At 46.8% G+C, this 27,986-nt stretch overlaps 1 protein-coding gene across 1 annotated transcript in view; it reads left to right on the forward strand.

The window, feature by feature from the left end:
• The first annotated feature begins 19,804 nt into the window (after positions 1-19,804).
• Positions 19,805-27,986, forward strand: part of Ccn4 (cellular communication network factor 4) — a 28,646-nt gene continuing 20,464 nt past the window's right edge. The window contains exon 1 of the mRNA XM_032890859.1: positions 19,805-20,029. Coding sequence (XP_032746750.1) covers positions 19,961-20,029 — 69 coding nt within the window. The 5' untranslated portion in view covers positions 19,805-19,960. The remainder of the gene's footprint in view (positions 20,030-27,986) is intronic.

Raw genomic sequence — 27,986 nt, forward strand, 5'->3', positions numbered from 1 at the left:
AACTTTTGTCTTAGGGTTTTTATTTTTTGTGAAGAGACACCATGACCATGGCAACTCTTATAAAAGAAAGCATTTTACTGGAGCTGACTTATAGCTCAGAGATTAGCCCATTATCATCATGACAGGAAGCATGGTAGTATGTAGGCAGATGTGGTGCTGAAGAAGCTGAGAGTTCTACCTCTGGATGTGTGAGCTACAGGAAGTAGACTGTGGGCCACTAGGCAGGCTTAGAGCTTCTGAGATATCAAAGCCCACCTCCATTAACCCTCTTCCTCCAACAAGGCCACACCTACTACAAAAAGGACCCACCTCCTGATAGTGTCACTCCTGATTAGTATATAGGGCCATTTTCATCCAAACTACCACATTAAGACAGGGTCTCAAGGCCAGATGGCAGAAGCCAAGCACAACCAGATTATCCCTGTTGTTTTACATGGCTGTCTTCTCAACAGACATTGGGCTTCTTAATAAATCATGTTCTGTTGTTTTTGCATCCCTAAAATTAATCTTCAGGTCATTTATGGAGTACCTGTCAGCCATTGATATCTTTTGATATCTAAGAATGCTGACCTCAGAATGGCAACTTTCTTAACCTACCCTGTACTTTTCTCAGAGACAATAAGCCCTTAGCTGACTTCTGACCCCAAGTGACTGATTTATGCCTCCATTTCAGGTAGCATGTGAGGTCTGAGAGTGTCTTTTCCCCTAACCCAAGGAACATTATACTTTAACTGTTAGCACACTTGAGCAGAATAAATCATAGCTAAAACATACCTGAGAGAGAGAGAGAGAGAGAGAGAGAGAGAGAGAGAGAGAGAGAGAGAGAGAGCTCCTAAAAATTCAAAAGACTGTGAAATGACAGGGAGGGTCAGAAAGATTCCTTACCACCCTTTCTCTGCTCTCAGGTTTAGTGTAGGTAGAGGGACAGCACACAAGTCTAAATTCCCCTCTAGTAATGGTCTAAGAAGAAGGATTATGCTGTGTTCTCTTTATGATGGTCAGTCACCAAATCTCTCTCTCTCTCTCTCTCTCTCTCTCTCTCTCTCTCTCTCTCTCTCTCTCTCTCTCCCTTTCACTTTTGGTCACATTTATTCACAGCTTCTCCCATCCACTCAACATCTGTCAAACACATTAGCTAAAGTGCTGTGTCCTTGGAAGGCATCAGTGAATAAAAAAGACACATCCTAGGAAAGTGGGAACAGGGAAAAGATAAGTGATTTGTTGCATAATTAGCCTAGTTACATATTATTTATGGGGAGAAGATGCTCTAGTATAGAGAAAAATAGCATAGCAAACTCTGTGAAGGTTGGGGGTGAGGATAGAAGGCTTGATGCTAACTACAGGAAGAGGCTCCCATCAGCACCCAACCTCTTCCTTCTTCATTTCTTCCTCCATATTTTCCCTAGGTCTTTTAGGAAGTCTGTTTTTAATATGTTTATATTTCTGAGCCGCCCCTCACTCTTCTCAGGTACATCCTCTTCCCTACCCACTCAATTTAAAGGCCTCTTCTGGTCACTTGTCATGTCCAATCTGTGATGTATGTTGGAGCATGTAGCCTTCTGCTGGAGTTTGGCCAACTTGCCAGGGGCTACATTCCTGAGAAAAGTTGACTCTCTCCCAGAAGCTCCAAATGACAATATCTCCTCAGGTAAGGGTAGAACCTGCTGTTCATATTTTCTCTGCTAGCTGGAATTTGGTCTGACTTGAGCTTGTGTATGTATTGTGCATTCTGTCACTATCACTGTGAGCTCATCTGAGCAGCTGCCCAGTTGTGTCCAGAAAAGCAAAAGAGACTCCAGTATACAGATCCACTCTACCCCTCCACACACCCCTACCCCCACACAGCCCCACACACTCAGTTCTTTTCCACACTGGGGCTGCAAGCCTGTATCCCTATGGGATTGAATAAAGTGAGCAGAGACCTGAATTCTCTTCACCTAAGTCTGATACAGACACCTCACACTAGCACAGCTTTGGTTTGGTTTAGTTTGGTTTGGTTCGGTTTGGTTTTATAGCTAAATTGAAGCCTGTGGCTCCTCCCACCTTAGTAATGTCTTTTTCCCCGTCTTTAGCTGTTGCTGTTCTCTATTTTTACCTGCTGATGTTACAGTGAGCATGTCGGTTATCAGTTCCTATATAAAAGGCACTGGAAATATTGGAAGGCTCTTAAAACCTCAAAGCCTGCCCCTGTGACATACCTTTCCCAACAAGGCCACACCTCCTAGTCCTTCCCAAAATGTCCTATAAACTGAAATTAAAAATTTAAACATAAGCCTATGAGGGCTATTCTTATCCACATTTCCACATCACATTCCCTGGCTCCCATAGGCTCATGGTTGTATCATGCAAGTAAAATGCTTTCAGGCCAACTTTAGAAGTCCTTACCATCTTTCAGAGTTTCAACACCTTTAAGGTATAAAGTCTTTTCTGAAACCTGAGGCAATTTCCTAATTACAACCCCCTATAGAATAAAAAAAATCATATTCTTCCAACATGCAACGGTACAAAATGTGTATTACAATTCCAAAAGGGACAAATGGGGCATATTGAGCAAATAGCATTGTCAAAGACTGAAACCAAAAAGAGCAAGTTCAAAAATGTTAGTCCATCCTGGAAGCAAATAAGACTACTACCACAATTTTGAGCCAAATTTGCAGCAACCTTTAATAAAATACTGACAGGACAATGATCTCTGGCCAGATTCATGCCTGCGATTCCAGAAAATGGTGGCGAGTTTATCTATTCCAGGTGGGGAGGGGATGTGTATATGTGAGCACACATGTGGAGGCTAGAAGTTGACATCCAGAGTCACATTCAGCAGAGGATTAAAAAAGCAACCCTATAAGACTTTCATATTTTCCATCAGGACCAATCAGAGGCAAGCATATACCCTGACATGGGTCCTGCTTGCATACCCCTTGCCTACATCCAATCAGGGGCAATCATTCATCTTGATGCATTTCCTACCTATATATCTCCCATGTACATTTTTAAGGGAGCGAAAATATGTGGCTTGTTCTCTTATATAAACAATAGCCTCTGCCATCTCAGGAAATATCTGTCCATGGGCAAGGGGCTAACATTTTTTGCTTCATGGCTGTCTTAGGCACACTGATTAAAACTTAAAATGTAGCTTTGGTTGTCACACAATTCTGTAGCTCCATGTTTGATATGAAGGGGTTTCGATGACTCTACCCTTCAATCTTAGCTAGTTCCATGTCTACCCCTCTCCTTGGCAGATATCCCACGGCTCTGGCACCTGAAACATTTTGGGATCTCTAATGCAACCCAGACTGCACTTTCTCAGCTTTGTGCAATGGCTGCTCAGGGTCTCTTGCCCTCTTAGGGCCACATATTGCCTGGGCTCAGTGACTCTTCTTAATAATTGAGGAATATTCCATGACCCCATTGTTTGTGTATTTTTCACAACTCTGAAGCCAGAACCACATAGACAACATTTCCAAGTTCAATCTTTTTGGGGTGGATCCTGGCCCCAGTGAATTACATTTGCAGCAACTTTCATTTGTCATTGTTTTTAGGAACAGAAATTGCCTAAAGGTGCTTCCTTTCATATGCTGGAAGCTAAGCTGGGTGAGTTCTTGGCCTGAGAAAATCTGTCCCTTTATTCTTATCTATTTCAGCTCAAGCCTGGGCTCTCACATTAAATCTCTTGCTGCTCTTTCTCTCTCCAAACTATATATTTTGTGGTTCATTTTCCCCTATGGTTTTGTTTTTATTTCAGCCCTAAATAAGAGTGATACTACATGACAGAATCAATATTAGGTTGTCTTGAAAGCTCCTCCTCCAAAAAAAATTAGTCCATTACTTTCCAATTTAGGTCCAATAAAATTCTTAGGAAATAGACAGAAAGAAGCCACATTTTTATTTTGTCAAACCATCACAAGAATAGTCTCTGGCCCAGATGTTGTTGCACACCCAACTTGTTGCTCTGTGACCCAGCTGCTGTCAATTTCTCTGCCTTCTTGCTATACCCTCTCACTACTCAGGACTCTTCTTCTCTCCCCTCCTATTTGTTCTTTAACTGCAAACATAATTCTCAAGCCTGCGCTTATTTCTGCTCTGTCCAAAGTTCTGTTCTTATGACGTCTCTGTTCTGTCTCATGACTCAAAAACAACTCATATATCAGCAGTTCTGGACCACCTACCTTTAACTTGGCTGAACTTACTGCCTTGGGGCCATGTTGTTTTAACAGCAGCATTGAGAGGACCGAACATCATCTTGCTTGATAATATGGGTTATTTATTATTAGATTTTCCTCTCTTGAGAGCAAATCTAGTTTGTGCTGGGCTCTGCTGTGTCCTCAATGGGAAGAGAAGGGCCTAGTACCTTGTAGGAATGTGGTACATTCAAGGAATCAATCCCTGTTGACTGGATAGTCATGATTACAGTGATGCTGATAAGTTAATAAAATTGGAGCTTCCGATTTTAGTTCTACCGTGCATTTGCTATGTGATTTGATCAGCCTGCTTACATGTCCTTAGCAAAACCAGAGAATAATAGCCTTCCCTTTGAGTGTCAAATGTCATTGGATTTGAAAGGCCAACTGTTGAAAGCTGTAGACCCTCTCATGTAAGCTTTCCAACAGCTTCTGTGTAGTGCGTGCTCTCTACCAATGAGAACATTGCGTCTTGGAGCAGTTGACTAACACCCAGAAAAATCACAAACAACTGATGGTTCAGAACAGAATGAGATCGCACATCTGTCTGATACTCATGAATAATACCATGCAGGCTTCCCTTATCCTCTTGCCTTTGGTTCTCAATTGGCTGTGAAAGTGAGCTTGAAATCCAACTTCCTCATTCATTTGGCCCAAGCTTGCCTTGAGCTAAGACTTGTATCTGTGAGATGAATGAGTACTCTAGACAGTGCATCTGAGCCTGGCTTCCACCTCTGGGCCACGTGTATGAACAAGGCTGACACTGGTTTATACCACATTCCTGAGATGTCTGTTCATGATGCACAGCAGGCAAACAAAACCACCAGGATCTGAGAAACACGGACTAGAGGGATGGAAGCCTGAGGCCCTCTGTGGGCTTAGGAGTCTCTAACTAGCCACAAGCATCTCCTCACAGGCAGACATAAATCTTTCAGTATCTCTGAGATTGCACATGGCTTGCAAGTGAGCTCACAGTGGTAAGCCATGGGAACAACACAAGATCAGCACGTTGTAAGCCATGGGAGAGGGCTGCCTTAGGCTTGAGAGGAGAATTCGAGGCTGGGAAGAGGGGGTCTGCAGGGTTAGGCAGACCTCAGCCATGGCCCTGGGTGGGCTGGAGAGGGCAGCAGCAGGGGAGGAGAATAACGACCTTCACCAGCAGTAGGGGCAGAGTGCGCAGGCTAGTGATGTCAGATGGGAATACAGCCTTGTATAGACACTGGAGTTCCTCATTCAGGACCAATCTTGCTAATCTGACATGTTTTCCACCCAGATATGAGCACTCAATCTATAATAAATTAGGGTCCCGATCATCTACTGGATAAGACTATAAATTTATTAAAGGTCTGGTTGGCACTAGAATTCATTTATCCATTCACCCATCCATCCATCCATCCATCCATCCATTCATTCATTCATTCATTCACTCACTCACTCACTCATTTTAGCATCTAATCTTCACTGAGTTCCTGAAATGTGCTTTGCCCTGAGACACCACAGTCTTAACAGTGGAAACAGAGAAGCCCCCTCTCTCCTGAAGTACACACTCAGATTGGGATAACAACAATTTTAATGAAAGAAAATGCATATAATTTTAGATATGACTTATGGATTTGAATAAAGAGGTAAAGAGAGAGGCTACTGCTCTTATTGCCACAGACTGAGTCCATCTGTATGGATGTGGATGGAATCTTAACAAGGCTGTGTAGGAAGTGGCTTTGCTGCTCATTTGAGGGTGATAGTATAATCTTAAGCAACAATGAGGCTTTCAGATCAGAAGCTTCTAGAAACAAAGATGGACTCATGTTGGATGTGTAGAGAAAATAGAAGAGAAAGGCTTCAAAGATGACTCTAGTGATATTAAGTACATAGATCTCTCTCTCTCTCTCTCTCTCTCTCTCTCTCTCGTGTGTGTGTGTGTGTGTGTGTGTGTGTGTGTGTGTGTGTGTGTGTGCATGTGTCTGACAGAGACACAAACAGAAAAAGACAGAGTCAAAGACATAGAGAGATAGAGAATTTTGGAGACCATATCTAGACAACATGGAGAACACAGCACAAAACTGCAGTGGTCAGAGGGCAGGGTGACTGGTTAGAGCAACATCTGTAACTGGGCAGTAGTCTTTTGGAATGGATGCTTTTCCCCAGTTGTGACTCAATGTCTGACTGCTCCCAGGCTCTCTACACCTCAGCCTTTATCACGTTTTTGGACAGTAACCAGGCTTGCTTGGTCAGTTCTTGTTGTCAGGGCTGGCTATTTAGCAGTCTCTGATGGGAGAGAACATGGTTCTTTTCTAGCATCTGTAAATGTCACCTTTGACATCTCTGGGGCTCACAGCTGTGTCATTTCATCTCCATCTTCACAGAGCTTCCTCTTGGCGTGACTCTGTGACCTCATCCCTTCTTCTAAGGACAGCAGTGTGGGATTTAGGACCCAACTTCATTTCAAGATAATTTTTAAAATTCCAAACTAATAACATCTACAAAAATCCTGATTTCCAAGTTGAGGTGATTCTTGCAGTGCTGCCCAGATAGGCATAGACTTTGGGACACATGATGCCCCCAGTACAGAAGACAAGCTCAGGGATGCATTTTCTGGCTGAGAGGCAGGACGTTCAGGGGACAGGAGAGAATAGAGAGCAGAAGGAATTATAAGCAAATGTCTATTCAGCCCTGAAAGGACAGTGATAAAATACTAAAGAAGTAATCCTTCCCCAAGTCTAGCCTGGTGACCCAGTGGGTTTATTACAGTTACTTACAGAACTCAAAAGCAGCTGCATCACTGGAAAGCCCAGGCATGGATGATGATGACTCCTGGAAGCTGCATTCCTGGAACTCCCAGCATGGCTTGCAGGTTGCTTGTGGGAGACTGACACCCTCCCCTCTCAGCAGTTGTTGTTGCTTATAGAACCTTGGGAAGGGACCTTGTGGCTTTCCGGGTCTCCTGAGCTTTTTAAGTCAATCACATAAGTTGCTGCTCGTTCTTCTGGGAGGGGGTGTTTTAAGTTGAGAAAATGGCTACCTCACAAGAAGACAGGACCATCTGGGAGGCAGGACACTGAGTGTAGGGAACAGAGGAGTCAGCAGAGGACATGTTCCTGTGGGCTTTCAGAAAGAGCATGAGAGGTGGGTTTTTTTGAGCCATTGCTCAGGCAGCTGGGGAGAATTTGAGAAGGAGTGTGTATCGGGGGCAGGGGTTTCCAGGGAGGGCAGATGGAATTGTTGGCTGCTCTGATCTCCAAAGGTTACTTTCTAGGCACTCTCAGAGTCACCAAAGTGCCACATCCACAACAACAGGCAAAGGGTCTTACCCAGCACACAGCATGGTGCAGAGCCGATGGCTTCCCAGTTACCACCAGTGTTTCCTTATGTGGAGAAAACAGAACCAGAAACACATGGTGCCGGCTTCCCCCACCCAAACAGCAGCAGCCTGGAACGCTTGCAAGAGCAGCTTCTAAGTTGTGCTTTGAAGCTCTGGGCCAAGCCCAGAGGAAAAAAGATTCACCACATGGAGCATCCTTCTTACCACCTTGATACAGTGGCTCCCTATGCCACCCCCCAAATCCTGCTTCCCTCTCCCCTTTACCCAGGCAGCAGACTTTCAGAGAGGGCAATACAGGTCCTAAAAGGATGCATGTGAAACTCTTTAATGAGCTGTGTGTGGTGCCTGGCTACTGAACTTCAGTAGAGAGAAGCTGTCAGGAATGAACAAAGACTAAAGATGGCATCCAAAAATAATCTTGAGAGACAGGGGATGGGGCAGGGGGTGGGGTGGGGGTAGTACAGGGTCTTACCCCACGGGAAGGCATTGCAAGTGATAGACATGTCACATTGGACTCTAATGGAACTGGTTCCAGATCCTAAGCCTACTGAAACAGGAAAGCTGAAACAAGCTGTCTGCAATGAGAGGGATGGCTTGGCACACACAGGGAAACATACAGCTGTTTCCAACAAGGCCCCCACAGAAGGCACCGAAATATATAGCTTATTATGTCTCATTAGAAACAATGAGTCAGAAGAAAATTCTCAACCTCCCCCCATTTTTGTATCATTTTCGATTGCCTCAGAGGGTTATCTATTAATATTCATCAAACACAATAAAGGAATTGTAATATATAGGTCAACTGTATCTTGTGTAATTTGCAAATTTACATGAGAACAGAAAGTATTAGTGCATGTCTTTCCATAGGCCAGTGATGTTTTGCTTAAATCAGGCTTCTGGATTTTTTATTTATTTTATCAATTAATTTTCTGAGAGAAAAATAACAGATAAAATTTTCTGTTAGCTGATATATTGTATATTCTTTCATATGGTGGATTAATGAAATTTCCCCTGTGTCTTTTGAGTTACATATAGAATGACTGACATTTTATGAGGGTGTATTATTAATAAGACAATACCTGTAGCGGGGGGAAAAGTCACCAAAACAGCATGGTCTCAGCTTCTAAATATGTATGTGCTGTATACATATATGTAGGAATGTATCTATGAGTATGTTTTGATTTCTTTTTTTTTAAGTAAGGAGTTGTGTGGCTCAGTGTAGAGCATTTGTCAATTTTGTATAATGCTCTGCTTTTAATCAATGTAACTATAAAAAATAAAATTGACAAACAGAAGTTTGAGAGATTGCTTAGTGGTTAAGGCTTTTTACTCTTTCAGAGGACCAGAGTTGGGCTCCCAACACCCATGATGGCCAGTTTACAACCACCCATAGTCCCAGCTCTATGGGATCCAGCACTTTCTTCTGCCCACCACCCTCAAAGCACCCATATACACACATGACAAACAGCATACACAGGGCTGTAGACAAACGTAGCCACTGTCTCCATGTGCGAACCTGCGGCCAGACTTCCTAAATGTTTTAGTATGCTTCTCATAAAATCTCCTGGTGTCCAACTTTTGCAATTTTCACTACAGAGGGGGAACTGATGAAACTTGGGGAAGAGAGAAAACAACAACAACAAAAAAGCAGGCTTATCTAAACCCAGATCTGGAGGACAGAAGAGGCAGTATTGTGACCCAGGATAAGCATAGTCTTGGGACAGTGTGGGATAGCTGCCCACACAGAGCCAGCCTGCCAGAGAGTCTGCAGAAGTAAGGGGATCAGATACCTCCCCAGCCAGAGGTTGCCAGCCAGCCAAAACCAGAAGCTGTCCCCAAGTGCCCTCAACTAGGGAAGGAGCTGTAGGCCAAGGTGGCAGAAAGCTTACGAAGTAGAATGTCCCTCTGAACAGGAATCCAACATTTCATTTTACAGAACAGGAAACGGAGGCCTAGGGAGGAAAAGGACACAGAGGGACACACAGGAAAGGAGTTTGAGACTGAGAGGACACAGACCCTTCTGGGAGCACGAGGATGCTGCAGTGGACAAGGGGCTCAAGGATGCTGCACTGGACAAGGTGCTCAGGGATGCCACGGTGAGCATGGAGCATAGGCCATTGCTCACCAAGTCATTAGCTCATGCAGCACCACTTACAGGTTTGTCAAGATGCCCATCTCTAGAGCTTTGGGCCCAGTTTTGCTCACTTTCTCTAAGTTCTCCGAAGCCAGTGGTGAGAAAATCCTGGATGGGTGGGGATGGCAGTGTGGGCGTGGTCCCTGGCTCCAGCTCTGCCTTAAATGCCCATATCAAATCTGTGACCTCAGTCACTGTCCCATCACTGCAGTCAACATGTCCATGAACCGCTGCTGTGGCCCAGAGGAGCACACTGCTTGGCAGTTGGAGCAATCCTCACCCTCACTCACCACGTGACTTGGTTGGGAAGGTAGAGCTTTTCCCACAGATACTGAATCCTGATTCAACAACCCTCCAGATTGCTTCCACCTTTCCAGGCAGCCATGAGTCCATCACCCCAGGGACATGGATACAGCAAAACCCTCTCCCTTCTTCCCAGCTCTCCCTCCTCCCCTACCTGCCCATTTTATCAAGTGTTTGCCTCCACGGCTTTCACTGTTACTGATCAGAACTCCTCCATACCCACATCACCTGGAGAATGGACTCACCTCCTGACATTTTCTCTTTCTGCATCAGACTTCTTCTTCCCTGCCCCTCACATGTTTCTGAGCCCCAGCCTCTTGTCATACCAGGCTTCTTCACCAGCTGGACCCCTGTTGTCAATGCTCTGTCAGCCATGTTCCTTCCCACAGCATCTATATTGAACACTCTAAGACACCTGACTATGTGCCTTTTTCTCTGACCTCTTTATCTCAGAAGGTCTGCACAGGCTTTCACAGGGTAATGAGTGTTTAGGAAACCCTGGCACCTCAGAGTACCCCATCAGGCTGAGGTCTTTAAAACCCCGCAAACATACAGAGCCCAGTCTGCCTGAGCTACTACTCTTCCTTCCACATAGAAAGTCATGCTTTCTCCCTCTACCCAAGTAAATCCTATCCATAAGCTCCTGTCTACCTCTAACCCCAACCAACTCCACTCAGGCTGAGTGGAAGGTCTCCCTGTATGCCCGTAATTCCATGGACTTATCTCAACTACAGCCTCAGTGGACATCACTGACCTTGACTTAATGTCCTCAAAGGGCAAGACTATGGCTATTGAGTCACAAAAATCCAAACTTCTTTCTGTGCCTGGCATACAATAGGTGCTTAATGAGCAAGAATAGAGTCTCTCCCCACACCACATGGAGAGCTGGAGGTCAGACAAGGAACAGGTTCTGGACTGCTATCTGGCCCTAGCTAGCTAGGGAATCTATGGTTCATGGTTTAATTTCTCTTCATTTTGTTCTGTCATGAATATTAATAAATTAACATGGACAAGGTGCCTTAAGTGGAACCTAGTATGTAGTGCAAGCTCAAAATATAGTAGGTATAGTAGGTTCTATTGTAGGAATGGGCAATTGTATTCTTCCTCCTCCTCCTAAGTTTGAAATCCTCTCATCTCCCTTTACCCAGAGACCAAACTCCTGTTTGTCCTGCCCAGCCTAATTAGTGCTTGTTTGACTGTCTGTTGTTTTTCTCATTAACACAGAGAACTCTGATTTCTGTGGTGACTTGTTCCTTTGCTTTCCTTTGGAGTCCATCTTTGTCAGCTCAGACCTGGTTTCTGGCTGAGCATCCAGGTACCTATGAAACAAAAACAACTCGTTTTACCCAAGTGCCAATAAGGAGCAGGTAGGGGAGAGCTTCTGGGTCACTCTAAAGAGAAGAGGAGAGGAGATGGCCACATTTGTTTCATCATGGTGACATCTTTGTCTCTCCCTGTGCCCTGGAATCTGGATGTAAGGCTGGGAAGTACTCTCAAGTGATGTAGCACCCACAGACTCAACTCTAGAGAATGTCACACTCCACAGAGGCACGAGGAGAAATCCCATCTTGATCTTGTCCAAGATTCCCAGACAGTCTTAACAGGAAGACTGTACTGGGGGAAGGGCTGTCTGGCTCTCACAGCCTCCAGAGTGTGTGAAACCTAGTGCTCTTGCCAGATTTAAAAAAGAAAAACTCATATCTGCATCTAGCGACTGCTCTGCTGCCAAAGAGAAGTATCACTTGTCACAGACCTGCTCTTTGTCCATGCCACATGCTCCCTGTGCTCTGTGAGAGACCCAGTAGCCACCTGACTTCCCCCAACCCCACCATACACCCTGCCAGACTGAGTCAAGCCATATATGGCTCCTATCCCTCCTCACATCTACTTCCTGTCCTTAGGAAAATGTGAGCTGGTGATAGATTTAAGGAAATCTGGCCAGAGTACACACAGAAACAGAGCCCAGCTGCTCAGACACCACTGAGTCACCCTGGTCTTTAAGGGTATGAGGGTAAGAATGAGCTATTTATATATAGCTAGGCACCCTGGAGGTGAGGCTTGATCAAGGTCCCTTTTCTAATGGGACAAGGCAACTGTAGGTTCTGAGAAAGCACCACTTACTGTGGGTACCAACAGTGCACCCAGAAAACTGTCTTGGTGATGCCAGTGGGCATTTTGGAGTATACTAAAGGTATGAGTGAGCTCAAAGGTATGGGCCTCAGACCCACCTCTGTGGGTAACCAGCTGTCTGACATGGGCTGAACAGTATCACCCATCAGACACAGATGATAGTAGTCCTACCCACATACCTTAGGTCGTAAAACACCAGAGTCACAAACCACTTAGAGAAGAAAAGGTTTGTTTCATCTTATAGTGAAAATCTTTCCTGAAAGAAAATGAAGGCAGGAACTCAAGCAGAGCTCATGAAGGAATGCTGCTTACTGGCTTGCTTGCTCCTCATCACTTGCTCAGCCTGCTTTCTTGTACAATCCAGGTCTATTTGACCAGGAGTGACACTGCCTACCATGAGCTAGACCCTTTCCCATCTATCATTAACCAAAAAAACATCCTATAAACTTACCTATAGACCAATGTGATAGAGGCATTTTCTCAACTGAGTTTATACTTCCCAGATGACTCTAGCTTTTGTCAAGTTGACAAAGGAAACAACACAAGACAAATAACAAAAAACAAAAAACAAACAAACAAACAAAAACTAATCCTCATACCTCACAGCTTCAGGATCTAGCAGGATCTGGGGATGACACTTAAAGGTTTTCAGTAAAATGGTAACAGTAAGTCGTTTCATAACAAGGTATCATAGGGGCTGGCCCTGACTCCAGTGTGCCTCTTAAGACCTGGGAGCACACAGAGGAAAGATCTAATAAGACACAATAAGAAGATGATTATCTTCAAGGTAAGGAGAGAGACGGGCCCCGTGATACCTAGATCCTGAACTCAAAGACCACAACTATTGGAAAATAGACTTCTGTCATTCGGGCCAATAAAACCCACAGCATTTTCCACAGGAGCCCAGGAAAACCAATATGTTTTGTCTTCCCTCTCCCATCCAGTACCTGCAACATATCACATACTTCCTCCTCCCCCAAGAAACCTCCTCCCTCTTCTTTCTGTGGTCAATCCCTGATTTGTCATGTGTCCACTCATGAACAGGAGCTGTGGGCATCACAGGTGGCTTGAGCACTCGCCTGCGGAAGGGCAATCCAATTATGTTCAGGCTGGGTTGTTAGAACTGAAATGGCTGGGAAAAGCCAGAACTTGGTCTGGCACCAACCTGACTTTCCTTCTCTCATCTTGCGGTTTCCTCTCGCCACCCCAACACTCACCTCCTGGCCTACTGTTTCCTCTCATTCCCCTTTCTCTATTTCGTCTTCTCCTTTCTCTGCTATACAATCATTCCTTTCTTCTTTTCTAATTCCTCTGAGATGAATGTTATTTCTGTGGAGAGCAAAGGACTAAAGTCGCCTGCATTTTTCCAGTCACCCATAGCTCGATGACCACCAATGCCAAGCTCCTCTCTTGGTCCATCTGGGTCCATTTCCCTTTCTCACTGCTGTAGGCAGCATCTTTAATATATGTCCTACAACATGTACCTACATTGTAAAATGTGTGCCTCTGACTCCCATGCATATGGTGGTGGTTGTGGAGCCTTGTTCCCAATTGTTCTTCCTTCCATCACATTGGGGTGCAGCTCTTGCCCAGTGTTCATTGTTTCTAATAGGATTCTGTGCTGGCACCATCCAAGGATTACTTCCCCCTTCCCTGGGCTGCTTCAGGTCCTATTATCATAAGCAATACTGCACACATTTCTTCCCACTAGATGTATAACATAGAGTTTATTCATTGTTTGAGGTTTCATGGATTACATTAGCCAGTGAAACAAATGAGCTATCATCCTACCTCACTCAGGTGATACTTGAGGTCCTTAATAAAGCCCTGACCTCCTGAGGCTGACTCAAGGTCTAACCGACACATGCTTTTCTATTTGGATGTCCTCTGGACTCAGTGGGGACAGGGGCTACTTGCAGACAGGCCTACTCAGCTGCTCAGCATGCAGACCTAGGCTTGCAGTACAATTTTCCAGTGAATGTCATGAATAGACTCTTAGAGATGCCCCGTTTAGTACTGTACCACCTATGAGGCAGTTGCTGCCTGACCTAAGCCCTCAGCCTGAAGTCAGATGTCTCAGTGAGGCCCCGTTGAACGATAGCGTGCCATTGGCATGGCTCGGTCATTAGATATTTCTATCACAAACTAGCTTTCATCTACTTCTGTGTCCTTCTTTCCATCATTCCCTGGAACTCCTGGCACCTAGGAGAGAGGCAGCATGCCATCCTCCGTGGCAGCTGTGCAGCAGCTGCTCACTGTTCCCCAGACTGGAATGCCCATTTGCTAGCTGCTGCCAAGCCAAACCATCCAGAAGCCAAGATTCGGCATGTGCCCAGCTCTTTCAGCAAGTCTGCAGGACCTCGAAGCCACAAGTGCTTCCTCCTGTGAGGATTCCAGAACCCAGAGCTCAGGAGCCCATTGCCGAGGGCCCCAGTACACAGAGATCCAGATCCTAGTGCCTCTCTAGTATGTGAGTCTGTGAGAGACAGAGGAGATTAATGCTTGCCTACCCATGAGAAGGGCATGCCCAGTCTCAGTAGTCAGCAACAGCATATGTCTTTCCTTGTCTCACTGAAAGATGAGGAAGACAGCACAGTCATCCTTTTTTCTACTACAAAAGGTAAAAGAACTTTGTCCAATGTGTATGTGTATGTGTGTGTGAGAGAGAGAGAGAGAGAGAGAGAGAGAGAGAGAGAGAGAGAGAGAGGCGCTCATGTGCAATTGTGGAAGCCAAATGTCAATCTCTGGTGTCATTCCTCAAGAGCTGTTTGGAGGACAGGGTCTATGGTACTTAATATTGTCGGTTCAACAGGATCTAGAAGCACCTAGGGCAAGCCTGGTGCATGTCTTGGGGGAGGGCAGTTACTGAGGTTAGGTTGAGGGGTGAAAGCCCGCCTTATCTGTGGATAGTACCAGTTCATTGGCTGGAGTCTCTGAATGAAAAGGAGAAAGCAAGCTGAGGATGAGCATGCACCTCTGGGCTTCCCAACTGTGGATGGGATGTGACCAACTCCCTCAGGCTCAGGCCCCCATGCCTTCCTCACTGTGATATGCTGTACCATGCAGCTGTGAGCCAAAATAAATCCTTACTTCCTCAAGTCGCTTCTCCCAGGTAGAAACAATTTCTCACAGCAACAAGAAAGGCAATTGACACAAGTCTCTGAGCTTGGAGCTCCCAGCTTAAGCTAGACTGGATGATGATTGAGTCCCAGGATTCCACCTCTCCTCACCTCCCCCTCCCCCCAACCCACTCCCCTATTGAGATTAAAAATCTCATGCCAGCATGACTAGCTTTCTAATATTGGTTTTGGGGACTGAATTCAGTTTCTCATGCACGCATAACAAATACTTTACCAACTTAGCTATCTGTCTAGCCAGAGTATTTTCTTACAGTAAACATCTCTTGGGTGCCTACTACATGCGAGACAAGGCCAGGTCACAGAAGCATAAAGATTCAAAAGGACAGATGTGTCCCCGATGGGCAACAGCAGCCATCTTGCACCCAGCTCAGATTTCTGTGACTGGAACCAAGAGCCCAAGCACAGAATAAAATATTGGACAGAGACCCAGACAAACCCTAAAGCAGATAAGAGGGCAAGCTCCTATAAAACCCAACCCCTTGGCTGCAGCCATTGAAGGGATTATGTGAACCACCAGACAATGAGTGCATCCCCTCAGAGATACTGTGAGTCCAGAAGGTGGTAGTATGGTCTCCTGGGTGAGAGGCACTCAGTCAGAGGACAGGAGGGAGCGACCTTCCATCTTGATTTAGGGGGGTAATGGACAGAACATGGTCAGACATGGGCAGAGACTCCACAATGTTTGGAGGCAGGGGGCTGTGATCCTGCAAGAGAATGGGGAAAAAGTCTCTGCTGGAGTTCAGACCCCTTTGCATTTGGTTTTGAGGTATAGACGGGCTGCATGTGCTGCGCATGTGAGAGCAAAGTTGACTAGGGTGCCATTCTTGTCGTCCTATCTCTTCCTTAACCTGGATGTGCTCCTACAAGACAAACCAGCAGTACCGTAGCTTTTACTGGAGATGAAAGAAACTAGAGAGCTGGCCCGGAGAGGAGGCTTAGCATTTAAGAGCACTGAGTGCTTTTCCAAATGTCCTGAGTTCAATTCTCAGCTACCACATGGTGGCTCACAACCATCTGCAATGGGATCTGATGCCCTCTTCTGGTAGGTCTAAAAATAGGGACAGACAGTGTACTCATATACATAAAATAAGTAAATAAATCTTAGAAAGTAAGATGTGCAATAGGGCCAAGCTCAAGGAAGAGGCTCTGGAGGCTTTGAGAGAAGGGGCCAACCTAAGGTGCCCCAAGCACCTGTTTGCTCAGCCTCTCCCAGGAGCTGAGGGCCAACTGTCATCAGGACTCTGTAGGCAAATGTTATCCTTGGTATGGTTAAGTAACCAAAGCTGTGTTTTGGATGGGTGTTCTTTTCATGGTTAAATACCAAGACCTTGGTTTTTCTCTTTTTCTTTCCCTTGCGAATAGTGGGGAGTCCTAGGGTCCCCCATCTGTAGCTAGACTCAACTGTGGCAAATCAACCTCAGCTAAAGGACCCGGTGACTGAGAAGAGAAATGAGACAAACCATGGGGGAGGCGGGAAGCAGGATATGGGGGAGAAGAAGAGTTACCATGTTCCTGTTGGCATCTAAATAATCCTGGATCACAGGGATTCTTGCATGGCCTCTCCATTGTCCCTTGGGTCCCAGAAAAGGAGATGGAGCCTACCCAACAGCTCAACCCACCCACTGCCACTCAAGACAACATCCCAGATCAGCAATGCAGCCACCAATTGTGAAAAGCCCAGAGAGGGCCTGCATAGACCTGGGCCTCTGCCACCTGCACACAGTGTGGGCTCCCAACATGTTCATGGGATGACTAAATGGCAAACAAACAGGTTGTGAGCAGATCCGGTACAGATGTCAGCTCTGGGGCCTCAGGGTACCTGGTCCTGAGACTGGGTCTGGAATCTGATGTGCATCTGGCCCTGGTCAGGCCAGCCTTGCTGTCTGGTGGAGGAATGCTGTTCTCTGACCCTCCTCTGCGAGCCCTTCCCCCATCTCCTCTTTGGAATTTATTTATTATTTACAGCTGTCGCAGGAGCTCTGCCAGGACACCTCCTGCCTGACTGCAGTTCCCGCCAGTGCAGATACCCTTTCTGAGATAAAGTAGAAAGCAGAGCTTTAAAAGAAACAAGAGGACAGTCAAAAGCAGTGCTGTTGTGACTTGCACATGTATGGCGGGCTAGGGGTATGGGGCACCAAAATGCCCTAGGTCGGCCTCCTACCCTGGGAGTATTATCAAGACAAAGGCCAAGAAGATAGAGAACATTCTGTAGTCAGGGTTGGGAGAAAGGTCTACTGAGCACTTGCTCTGTGTTATACACACACACACACACACACACACACACACACACACACAGAGAGAGAGAGAGATCCCTTTCTCAGGGCCAGAAGCCATAAGAAGGAAGCCAGAGCACAGAAAACTCACGGGAGTTCTCCAAGGTCACCCAGCTCAGGAGGCAGGAATTCAACCATTCAACCCAGCTCTCTTCAGGAAGCCCTGGTCCATCCATCAGTCATGTGGGAATGACATCAGCTATGGTGATAGCCAGAGAACGAGTCCTGAATCCCATATCCTGAGAAACTCCTAAAAGAAGAGAATATGTCTGGGTCTGCTTTAGGGAATTGAAGGTATGCTGGTACCTTTCATTAGAAGATCAGGATGGGGTAAGACCTGAAAGTTAAACAGGACAGGCACTGAGGCAGCTGCTGGAACCATATTCCAGGAGGAGGTGGCTGGAGAATGGAGTGGAAGTAGAGATCAAAGAAGGCTATGACACCCACCCTCAACCTGAGTCAGCATCCCACTTATACCCATGACTCCGCACTAGAACTTACACTCAGAATTTATGTTGTTTACACTAAGATGCGTGCCAGACTTCTGTTCTCTGAGCCTCAATTTCCCCAAAGATAGAGCATCTCAGTGGGCTTTTCTTTCTTTTCTTTTTTTTAAAGGAACAGCTGTTGAGAAGTTGCTAGAGACATGAGCCTGCCGATCACTCCAGCTGAAGGGTACATGTCTGTGCCTGCTTCCTGCTAAGTAAATAATTCACTGATCCCAGAATTTGGGGAAACCCTTTAATGTCACCTGCTAGCACACCATCTTTGCAGGGTTCCAGCTACAGAGCCAATTAAAAGAGTTAATGATAAGCCATTGAGGTGATTTTTCTTGTGGTTCCACACCCCTGCCTGGTTTTGAATTTTACATATATAATTCCCTTCGATTCTCAAATATCAGTTAATATGGATTGGCTCCAAAGAACAAATACCCTGATACCTATGACTAAGGCCAGGAGTTATTGATTCATCTCATATTTGGTTCAAGGATAAACTCCATGGAACCCAGACCTTTTCATCATTCTCAGGGGTTTGTTTTAATACTAAAATGGCTGCTTCAGCTCCCCCCATCACATTACACACCAGGGAGATGAAAAGAGATCTCTGTTTTTGTAAGGAATGAGGTCTCTTTTAGACATCCTCCAGAATTGGCCCAGAGGCCCAATCTGAGTGAATGACTAAATCAATCATCAGAGTCACCTTTTGTGGGTCATACCTATGGGGGAGTCACAAATGGTGTCTATGGGTAGAGCCACTGTAGTTCCAAACAGACAGCATCCCCCAACAGGGAGCAACACAGAGCTGCCAGGAAACAGGAGCAGGGAGTGCCCTGTGCACAAAATGGAGCTTTCATACTTGGCAGGAGACAGGCAGCAGTGAGCAGGTACCAGGGAGGACACTTTGGTGTGCAAGCCAGGGGAATGGTGAGCAAGAGGGAGAGAGGAACCCAGGACAGGCACTGGCTGGCAGTACCCAGGAGATGGCCTGTGCATTATCCATAGTGCCAGGCTGAGGACCACTCTGGTATTTCTGAGATGCAGGAACAGAACAGTGAGGGCACAGGGGAATCTGAGACAAGAGACTGAACAGCACCCAGAAGGAGATGCTGAGGAATTTGAGGTGGATCTGGATCCTCAAGATTCCTCCACACACACCCCACTGCCATATCTTTGTTATGCAAATTTGAGATTACTTTGACAAGGGTCTGGAAAGAACCCGGGCCAGTAGCCCTGTCCCACCAAGAATAAGAAATATTCAAAGACACTGAAGACAGGCTAATGGACTGAGGATTCCTGGCTGAGAAGCCAGCTGAGAGAGGAACTGCCACCAGCATCCATGGCCTTGAAGAGCAGGACAGACCCTGCTGATAGTTCACACCTCCAGGCATGTCAGTGATAAATTCTTGTCATTTCTGGGTGGAGTAAGAACCTTTTTTTGCTTGCCTCTGAGTCAGAGATGGGAGAGACAGTGAAGAAAGGCTAGCACAAGGAAGAGCTAAGTGAGATGGAGGCCCTTCCCGCTCCCCACCCATCCCCAGAGCCCTTGCAAAGTCCTTACAGAGTCTCCACCATCCCTACCTCCAGCCCTCACCCTTCTGTTTCCTCCTCCTGCCCTGAGAACCTGAGCCCTCCTGGAACACGGAGGATGCTGGGTGAGAATTCATTCACCTTCCCATGTGGAGTCGGTCCTGGGACTTTCCCTTTAAGAGCTGTCAGAGCAGGGAGGCTGGCCAAGCTGGGCTGGAGGTGGGGACAGAGGAAAGAAAAAGAGAGAGGGGGAGAGTAGCAGAAAAAGTTTTTTAGAGGAAAATGCAGGGCTAGTCTGTTGGCCTGACGTCAGATGTCGCTTTCACAAACCCCCCCGGGGGCTGAAGAAGGCTCTCCGCTGCTCTGATGGGCCAGCCCAGTCCTGGCCCAGCTCCCTGGAGAGGCATCCGCATCCTCTGGGCTGAGCTGTAGCTCCTGTGACGCTGACTTCCAGGCATGAGGTGGCTCCTGCCCTGGACGCTGGCAGCCGTGGCAGTCCTGATGGTGGGCAACATCCTGGCCACGGTGAGTCCTGTCTAGAAGGGGTCAGTGAGGGGACCTGATCCTTTTCTGCCTGATTCTGAGGCAGAGGGACTGCGGGTCAAGAAAAGATGGGTTGGAATAATGAACACAGAGAGAATAGGGCTGCTTGGGTCTGAAGAAGGTGGTGGAGTGGGACAGAAGGCGCACCCCTCAAGAGAACCACCCTGTTTCCCTTATTCACAGACAATAACACTCAACAAAATAAGGGTCTGGGGATCTGCACCCCAAACTGGCCCTGGGATCTTGGGTGAATCATTCACTTACTTAGAGCAGCATAAAATGAGGGGGTTGCTGGGAACATCCAGAGCCTATGAGTTTGAAAACCCCAGGACTCTGAACATCAGAACTCCCCTAAAGAGAGGTGCTCGGAAACCCCAGGAAAAGATACGAAAGAACATGCCGGCTTTCAGCAAATCTCCACCACGCAAACAGGGTTCGGGTTTACCACCATGAACTCCATTGTGTGTTCCTGTCCTGCCATTTCCAGAAGGCCTCTGGGTCTTGGAGGGAAGGGACATCAGTTTGCACCCTTCAAGGAAGGAGACACGTGGCAAGGCAGGGAAGCCGGCTGGAGCAGAGCCGGGGCGGCTGGGCGAGAGGGCAAGCTGCGAGGGGCAGTGAGTGATGTGGGCAGCTGAACAGAAGGGCGGCAGCTTGGGGCAGCAGAGTGAGGGGTTTGGCAGCTGCTGAGTCTGAGTTTGAGCCAAAGAAAGTGGGAGTCGCAGGACTACTGACACTGAGTTATAGCAAGGACTTCTTTGGGGGTGCTAACATGACAATTCCAGGAGACTTGGAGTCGGGGTACAGCTACCTGGTCCATTTCCACTGAAGCCCAGACCTAGACATGGTCGGGACTTGGTAACAGGCACCTTGAAGTTACACGTAGAGAATGGACTTGTCCAGTTTGTACCCAAGTCTTGAGGCTTGTTCATAATAGCCTCTGACCCTACAAGTAAAAATACCAGCTCTAGTCACAAAAGATGGCCAGAAGCAGAGGAATTGCCTGGGGTTGAGATGAATAAGTCAGGGTCACACTGGCATCTCTGGTGGCGCATCCTCACCCTCGGCCCTCCCAACATTCCCTTAAGTCTAGAGTCCAGGAAGGAAGCAGTTAGGCCTGCCTCTGCCTCAGGATTGGTTGTAATTGGGAACAAGCCTGCAGGTGGCTGGGCCTAGGAGGGCAGGGTATGGATGGAGAATTGGTGACAGGTCAGTCAGCATCAGAGTGAGGCCTCATGGTGAATCTTACACTGGAGCCTTCTCTCCTGCGGCCAGAGCAGTCAGGACTGAGGGATGGTGGGGGATAGCATCAGGGCTTTTTAGGGGATCTCAGTAAAGAGACTCGAGTCTAGAGGGACCTGGCAGCAGCAGGAAAGCGTGCTTCCATTGAATCCTCCCAGACTAACCACCCCACACTCTTAGGAGTCTCCCAGCCTCTTGATTTCCAGGATGTGCTCAAAACCCCTATCCACTGACACAGTACCCTGGATGGTACAGAGCTGAACTGTGCCCAGAGTCAGTGCCTGGCTCTGTGACCAAATTTCACACATGACGCCCTCCAGGACTAATAAAGACAGGGAGTTCAAGTCCAGCAAGGGGCCGGGGAGGCCCCCATGGAAAGAATGACACGCATTGACCATATGGAAGGAAAAGTATGTGGGAAGTGAGCATTGCCAAGAAGACTTTGAGGAAGTGGGCTGGGAGGGAGACGCTGTCTGGTGTGCATGTAGCTAAATGGGCTGTTGGCAAGAGCAGGAGGCCAGCTGGGGAGGGGGCTTTCAAAGTGGGGGGAGGGAGGCAGATTCTGGGCTCAGTTGCAAAGCCTGGTACCTATGACAGTGTTGTGGTTGACACTCCATGGGAAGAACAGTTTGTTTTATCTCTTTTCTTTTTCTTGGACAAGCAGTGAGGGCCCACCTGCTAAGAGAAAGAGAAAGGGTGTGTGAGTCTTCAAGGACAATGTACATGGTAATACCCACCCATGTGTCATGCCTCTGCAGAGATAGAAGTATCACCAACATTCGGTGATGCTCAGAGAGGTTAGGTAAATTACCAGAGGCCACACAGCTAACAGTCCATGGAAATGACATTTGAACTTACGTGTCAGCCTTCTGCTGTTCTGAGTCCTTGTACAGAAGCAGAATATGTGGAGGCTGGACCGTAGCAACACTTGCAGGCTGGAGACAGCCACTCATGTGTTAGGAGAGATGAGAGAAAGACCAGGCAATGTTTTCCAGGATAAATAGGCTGGGATGCAGTGTCTGCCTCTGCCTGAATCTTCTCTCCCTATCCATGTGTGTGGGGGCTGGTCACACACTTGTATGTATGTGAGGAGGTTGGAGAGAGAGCTGAGGGCAGGGGGACTCATTGCTGGGATAGGGAATGCCAACTCATTTTCTATCCCAAGAACCCCTTACAGAATACCAGGCCTGAGCATGTGATGAGATCCTCCCTTTAATTGAAAAAGCAAACACAACCCACAGACAGTCTCCACATACCTAGGCATTGCGTAGCCAGTCTGTGAGTCAGCAGTTCTGCCCACTCCCACCCCACCCCACCCCCAGATTGTAGTCTGCAGTGACTTAAGCCCCTGCCTGGCTTGGCCCAACCCGGATGCTGTTGAAAAGCTGCTGAGAGTCAGGCTGCTCCACTAGGCGTAGCATTTGTCTAGGACTGGCAGGTGGGAGGGCTCCACCATGCTATTCTTGACAGACATGAGCTCCACCTGTGGGCAGACCTCTGGTCCTTTGACAAACCCACATACCACATGCCACAGTGTTCAGTGACAGTTCTGTCTATGACAACTGAATAGGGAACTACCACATAGTACAAAAATTGACTCTCAGGCCTGCTGTACTTCCCCTCCCCATCTCCCAGAGTCTTTGAGACTATGTCCCCAGGGTGACTCTACTGAGAACAGAGAAGGAGCTAAAGCCACAGCCAGACTACCATAGCCTTAGAAGCCACGTGGTGGGGGAGGGGGAAGTACTGTAAAGTGTGAGCGATAGGCTTTGGCATATGAGTTTTTATTGTCAGAAAACGATAGATGCGTCACTGGACAGCCACGGGAGGATAAGAGGCCCACTCGGTTCTGGCACACAGCTTTAGCCTCCATGTTGACCAACATATTGGAGCACTGTCTACTGAGAAGACAAGAGTGTTCTGTGGTCCAGATGCTCACTTCCCGTTGCAGCTTCTACTGGGTCTCCGCACTGCAGCCAATCCCTCAGCCCTGCTGAGTGGTGCCTTGGATTGCAGACCTCAATGTAGAGAGTCCAGGGCAGCGGACTCTTTAATTCCTACCCTGACCCCTGTTGACAGGATATGCTTAGATTATGGTTTGGGTTCAACAAAACATAGGATTGAAGTCAATTTCACCTGCGTCTGATTCTTTTTGATATAACTACTAGAAAATTCCATCTGTGGCTGGAAAATGGACACAAAAGTATTTGGTTCAGTGAGGGGAGTGGGGAGGGTCCTGAGCCAGGCTTATGAAGCAAATATCTTGGGGGAAAAGTGTCACTAGTGCCCCATTTAAAAGGGCAAATGTCCCTTTAAACGTTCATACTAGATTCTGGGGATGGGGAGAGGCTGGAGGGAAAGGGTAGAGAGAGAACTTGAGACCTGCAAAAGCAATCCCCTTAGCCATCCCAGCAGCACTGCTGGATCCCAAACTAGTGGAAGCCCAGGATTCAGGCAGGCCTCCAACCCAGGAGTACAGGCACTAGGGGAACTTGGCTCCGTACCATGTGTGTGCAGAACAGGACAGTGACGCATCTGCTCTCCTATGTTCAGTGCAGGGCATCTTTCACATCCTATTAGCCAGGTCTCCCACCTTAAGAGGGAGGTCAGTGAGCATCCTAGAGGACTGTGGAAGAGAAAGGAAGATGGGTGAGGTGATGCTGCTACTGCTAAGGGTGATGGTGATGATGGTGGTGCTACTGCTGCTGTTGATGATGGTGGTGGTGATGACAGTGGTAATGGAAGAATGCTGGCAATAGAAATAGTGATGCTAATGGTATTTGTGATGATGGGGAGGTAATGACACACATGGTGGTGACAATAGAAATATTGGAGGTGATGATGGTGATGATGGTGTTGATGGTAATTAGGGTGATGAAGATGCTAGAGATGGTGGTGATAATGGTGATGGTGACAGCGATACTCAGGATGCCTGTAGGGTTGTGGGAATCTGAAAAACCTGAGTCAGGGGCAGTAGTCCCTCTGTTTTGACTATAGGTCTCACAGCTCATCCACTTGCTCTTTCTGTGGGAAATCTGTGGCACCTGCGTGGGGTCTGCACTGGATGGTTGAGAAAACAAGGCACCTGTCTGGGAGATAGTTTCAGAACAACTCAAGCTTGCTTTGGATTTTTCAAACAAAGGTTGAGATAAACTATTCTCTGCTCTAGTGTTGACATCCTGATCCCTCAGCTCCCGATCCCCTTCCCCTCCCCCTCCCTTCTCTCCCTTCTCTCCCTTCTTCCCCACTTCCTTCTCTTCCTTCTACTCTTTTCCACTGAAAGGAAAAGGAGGCTAGAGGGAGAAGGAGGCAGAAGAGGGAGAAACTGGGCCTCTGGAAGCGGATAATGAACATTCCAGGGATGTGATTTGATCTTGGCCCGCCCACCAGTCTGAGATCTGGAGGCAAGTCCAGGCGAAATTACCACTGTTGCAAATCTGCTGGGGGGAGGGGAGGGGGAGGGCAGAATCCAGACTCTGAGGGCTCCTCCAGGGACCCAGCCTCTGGTCTATGAATAAAGAGAAGGAAAGTGGGCTGGGAACCTCCCCAGGACTAGAGAGGTCTGAGGGGGCTGGCAGGATAGAGGAATGTTTAGAAAAAGCTAAACTTCAACTCTGTTTTTAAGCAAAATGGTAGACTCTTGAATTGCTGGATCCCAGACTTGTCTGCTCCTTGACACTGACGTGGGTCACCTCCAAGAAGTCTCCCTTACATGCCCCAAGTAGGGCTACAGATATTTCCATAGATCTTACCCTTGTCAGGTGGAAGGAATCACATCATTCAACTCTAACTCCACTGGCCTCACCCCATGGAAGCCCATCTTTGCTCATGCCCTGCATTCCTACAAAGCGTAGCATCTCTGAACTCTCAGGCCACTTGGGCTGCTCGCCTCCAGGCCTTTGTCCATGCTGCCTCCTCCACCAGCCTGGCTCATGTGAGGTTCCTTCCTGATCTGGCTTGTCCCTATTGGTCTGTCAATGGCTGGGCTACAACACTGTAAGTGCTCAGGACAGGCATTATTGTGACTCCTAAAGCTGGGTCAGATTGTCAGATGACAGCTAGTTAGATTGTATGTGGGAAGGGTGACCAATGACCTTTCTAAAGTGGAGATGCCTGATGGGGTGGGCTGGAGAACATTGGAAGAGGATCTGATGCAGTTGCCATGTAGCCTAGGCAACAAGCAGTGACTTCCAGACTTGGTACCAAATCAAGAGTCAGGAACTCAGCTTTTACAGCCCTGTGCTCGTCTGGGCCTTGGTGTCCCTAACTGGGAAGTGGACACGATGGCCAATGTACCTGTATACTAGATTGAACTGGACAGATGTTAGAAGAAGGTAAGGCTAAGCAGCTCAGGGATAAGAGTCAGCCCAATCCACAGGCTAGGCAATGATTTAGTGCCTATGATGGATGGAGAAGCCCTTTTCACAGAGCCTTGTGTTAACACAGCCTTGCTGGGTATGAGTGAGACTGGAGCTCCAGTTTCTTAAAGATTGGAGGAGGATTCCTTTGGTTGTGGGTAGAGTGTGATTTGGGAGCTCTAGTCTTCAAGTCTTTTAGTTTCTGCCTTTTTCTGAAAGTAGTCTCTGAAATCTACATCCTCTACATCCATGTATATGAGCTTCACACACACACACACACACACACACACACACACACACACTCACTCACACACACAACACACATCACACACATACACAACACACACACACACACACACACACACACACAGGTGCACACACCATTTTAGAAGTAGAGGACGATAAGCAACAGTTCAAACACCTCAGGGTCTCAGTTTCCCTATTTGTGATGCCTTCCAAGCTATTTCCACCATTACCATCACCACGACTTGACTGCTTCAGGGAAAGGACCTTGTCTTCTCCATGGACTATGGCCTCTGCCTGCCATTGCCACGTCCTTAAGCCCCAAGTCTATCTTTTCTCACCAGTGGCTACCTGAATCTCACCCCATTCAGCTGGGACTGTCTCCAGCTCAGACACCCTTCCTGAATTGAATAATTGATTGACCATTTATTCTCTCCATTTAAGATACAGTGGAAATGCCTCCTCTTCCCTGAAACATTTTATGCCCACCACTCTCTCCCTTCACTTTGCCCCACATTCCCTCTGCTACCAAATGAGGAAGTCTATCCGAGTATGATCTGAAAAAGCAATGCCTGTGAGTTGGGATTCAGCTCCATCCTAGAGGCCTCGAGCAGATCTGACTTCTATGCTTCATTTTGCTCACTATGTAAGAGGGAACTTGCCATTCTGTCTGCCCTCTGGTGTTATCACCAAAATAGAACCGTCTATTGAAGACAAACCAGATTTTACACAGGGCACGATGGCATATGCTTGTAATACCAGCACTTGGGAGATGGAGGTCTGAGGATCAGGTGTTTAAGATCATCCTTGACTACATAGTGAGTTTGAGGCTAGCCTGGGCTACATCGAGACCCTGTCTTAGAAAAGCCAAAAAAATTAAATAAACATATAAAATAAATAAATTATAGACAGCATTGATTTAAAGAAGCCATTGGAAATGCTCTTCTAGGTGACCTGTGCCATCTGAGTATGCTCTGTGGATTCATAGGAAGAAATGATAAAACAGTGACTCGTTGTGTTGCCATGGTAATTATATGCAGGCTGCATTTGCTAAAACTCTCTCCCATTTCACAGACACATCAAGAATCTCAGTGAAAACATTGGGTGCCTACAACTTCCTACAATTCTGGAATGAGCAAGCACACACTGGTGTGTGTGTGTGTGTGTGTGTGTGTGTGTGTGTGTGTGGTGTAGACAACAGAAAAAGAAACAAAGTAAACAATGTACAGGTGATGATGAAGGCTGGTGATGGCGGGGCTGGACAGTGTCATTGTCCCAACTTCATGGGATTCAAATTCTCACTTGAATATTTGTCTCACAATCATTTTTCAAGCTTATATATATTAAATTACATATTACATATCAATGTAAGAACATATAATTTATAGCATATGAAATATATATTCATTATAAAATCTATAATTATATATAATATGTATATGTTATAGCTTATGTAATGTGCACTATAGATAGATAAATAGAAAGATGAAAGATGGCAGTGATTTATTGTAATATTACTATTATTATTTTGGATTTTTCAAAATAGTTTCTCTGTGTAGCTCTTGGGCTGTCTGTCCTGGTACCACTCTGTAGACCAGGCTGGCCTCCATCCACCTGCTTCTGCCTCATGTACCCTGCTTTCTTGTGATTTTATTAAAATTCTCTAAAAGTGCTAAAATCATTTCTGATCCCTACATCGAAACCCTGAGATGGGAGTAGCCAGAATGTGGCTGCCATAATCCCAGCCCTTGGTCTTTTTCACACATCGTCTCCTCAGAAGGAAGGACCTAGAGCTGGTGCTGATTGTATCATTTTACCTGGAGAGTAGCAGAAGCTCTAAGTATGCTGTCCTTTCCTTTTGGGATAAGGTACCGATAGTCATTCCAGTCTAGCCCAGAACTCGTGATCCTTCTATCTCTGCCTCTCAGGGGCTAGGATCACAGTCCTGTCTACCATGCCTTGCCTCTTTGTACATTTGAGGAATGATTAAATTAGTGCTTAGAGTTTGGAAAGATCTTCAACTCTTGTCCCTTTTATCTTCTACACAATATGCCTTGTCTGGCCAGTGGCTCCAAAACTGTAGAATATAAAACTGA

The sequence above is a fragment of the Rattus rattus genome, chromosome 1, assembly GCF_011064425.1.
Source record: "Rattus rattus isolate New Zealand chromosome 1, Rrattus_CSIRO_v1, whole genome shotgun sequence".
In the NCBI taxonomy this organism is placed as follows: Eukaryota; Metazoa; Chordata; class Mammalia; order Rodentia; family Muridae; genus Rattus; species Rattus rattus.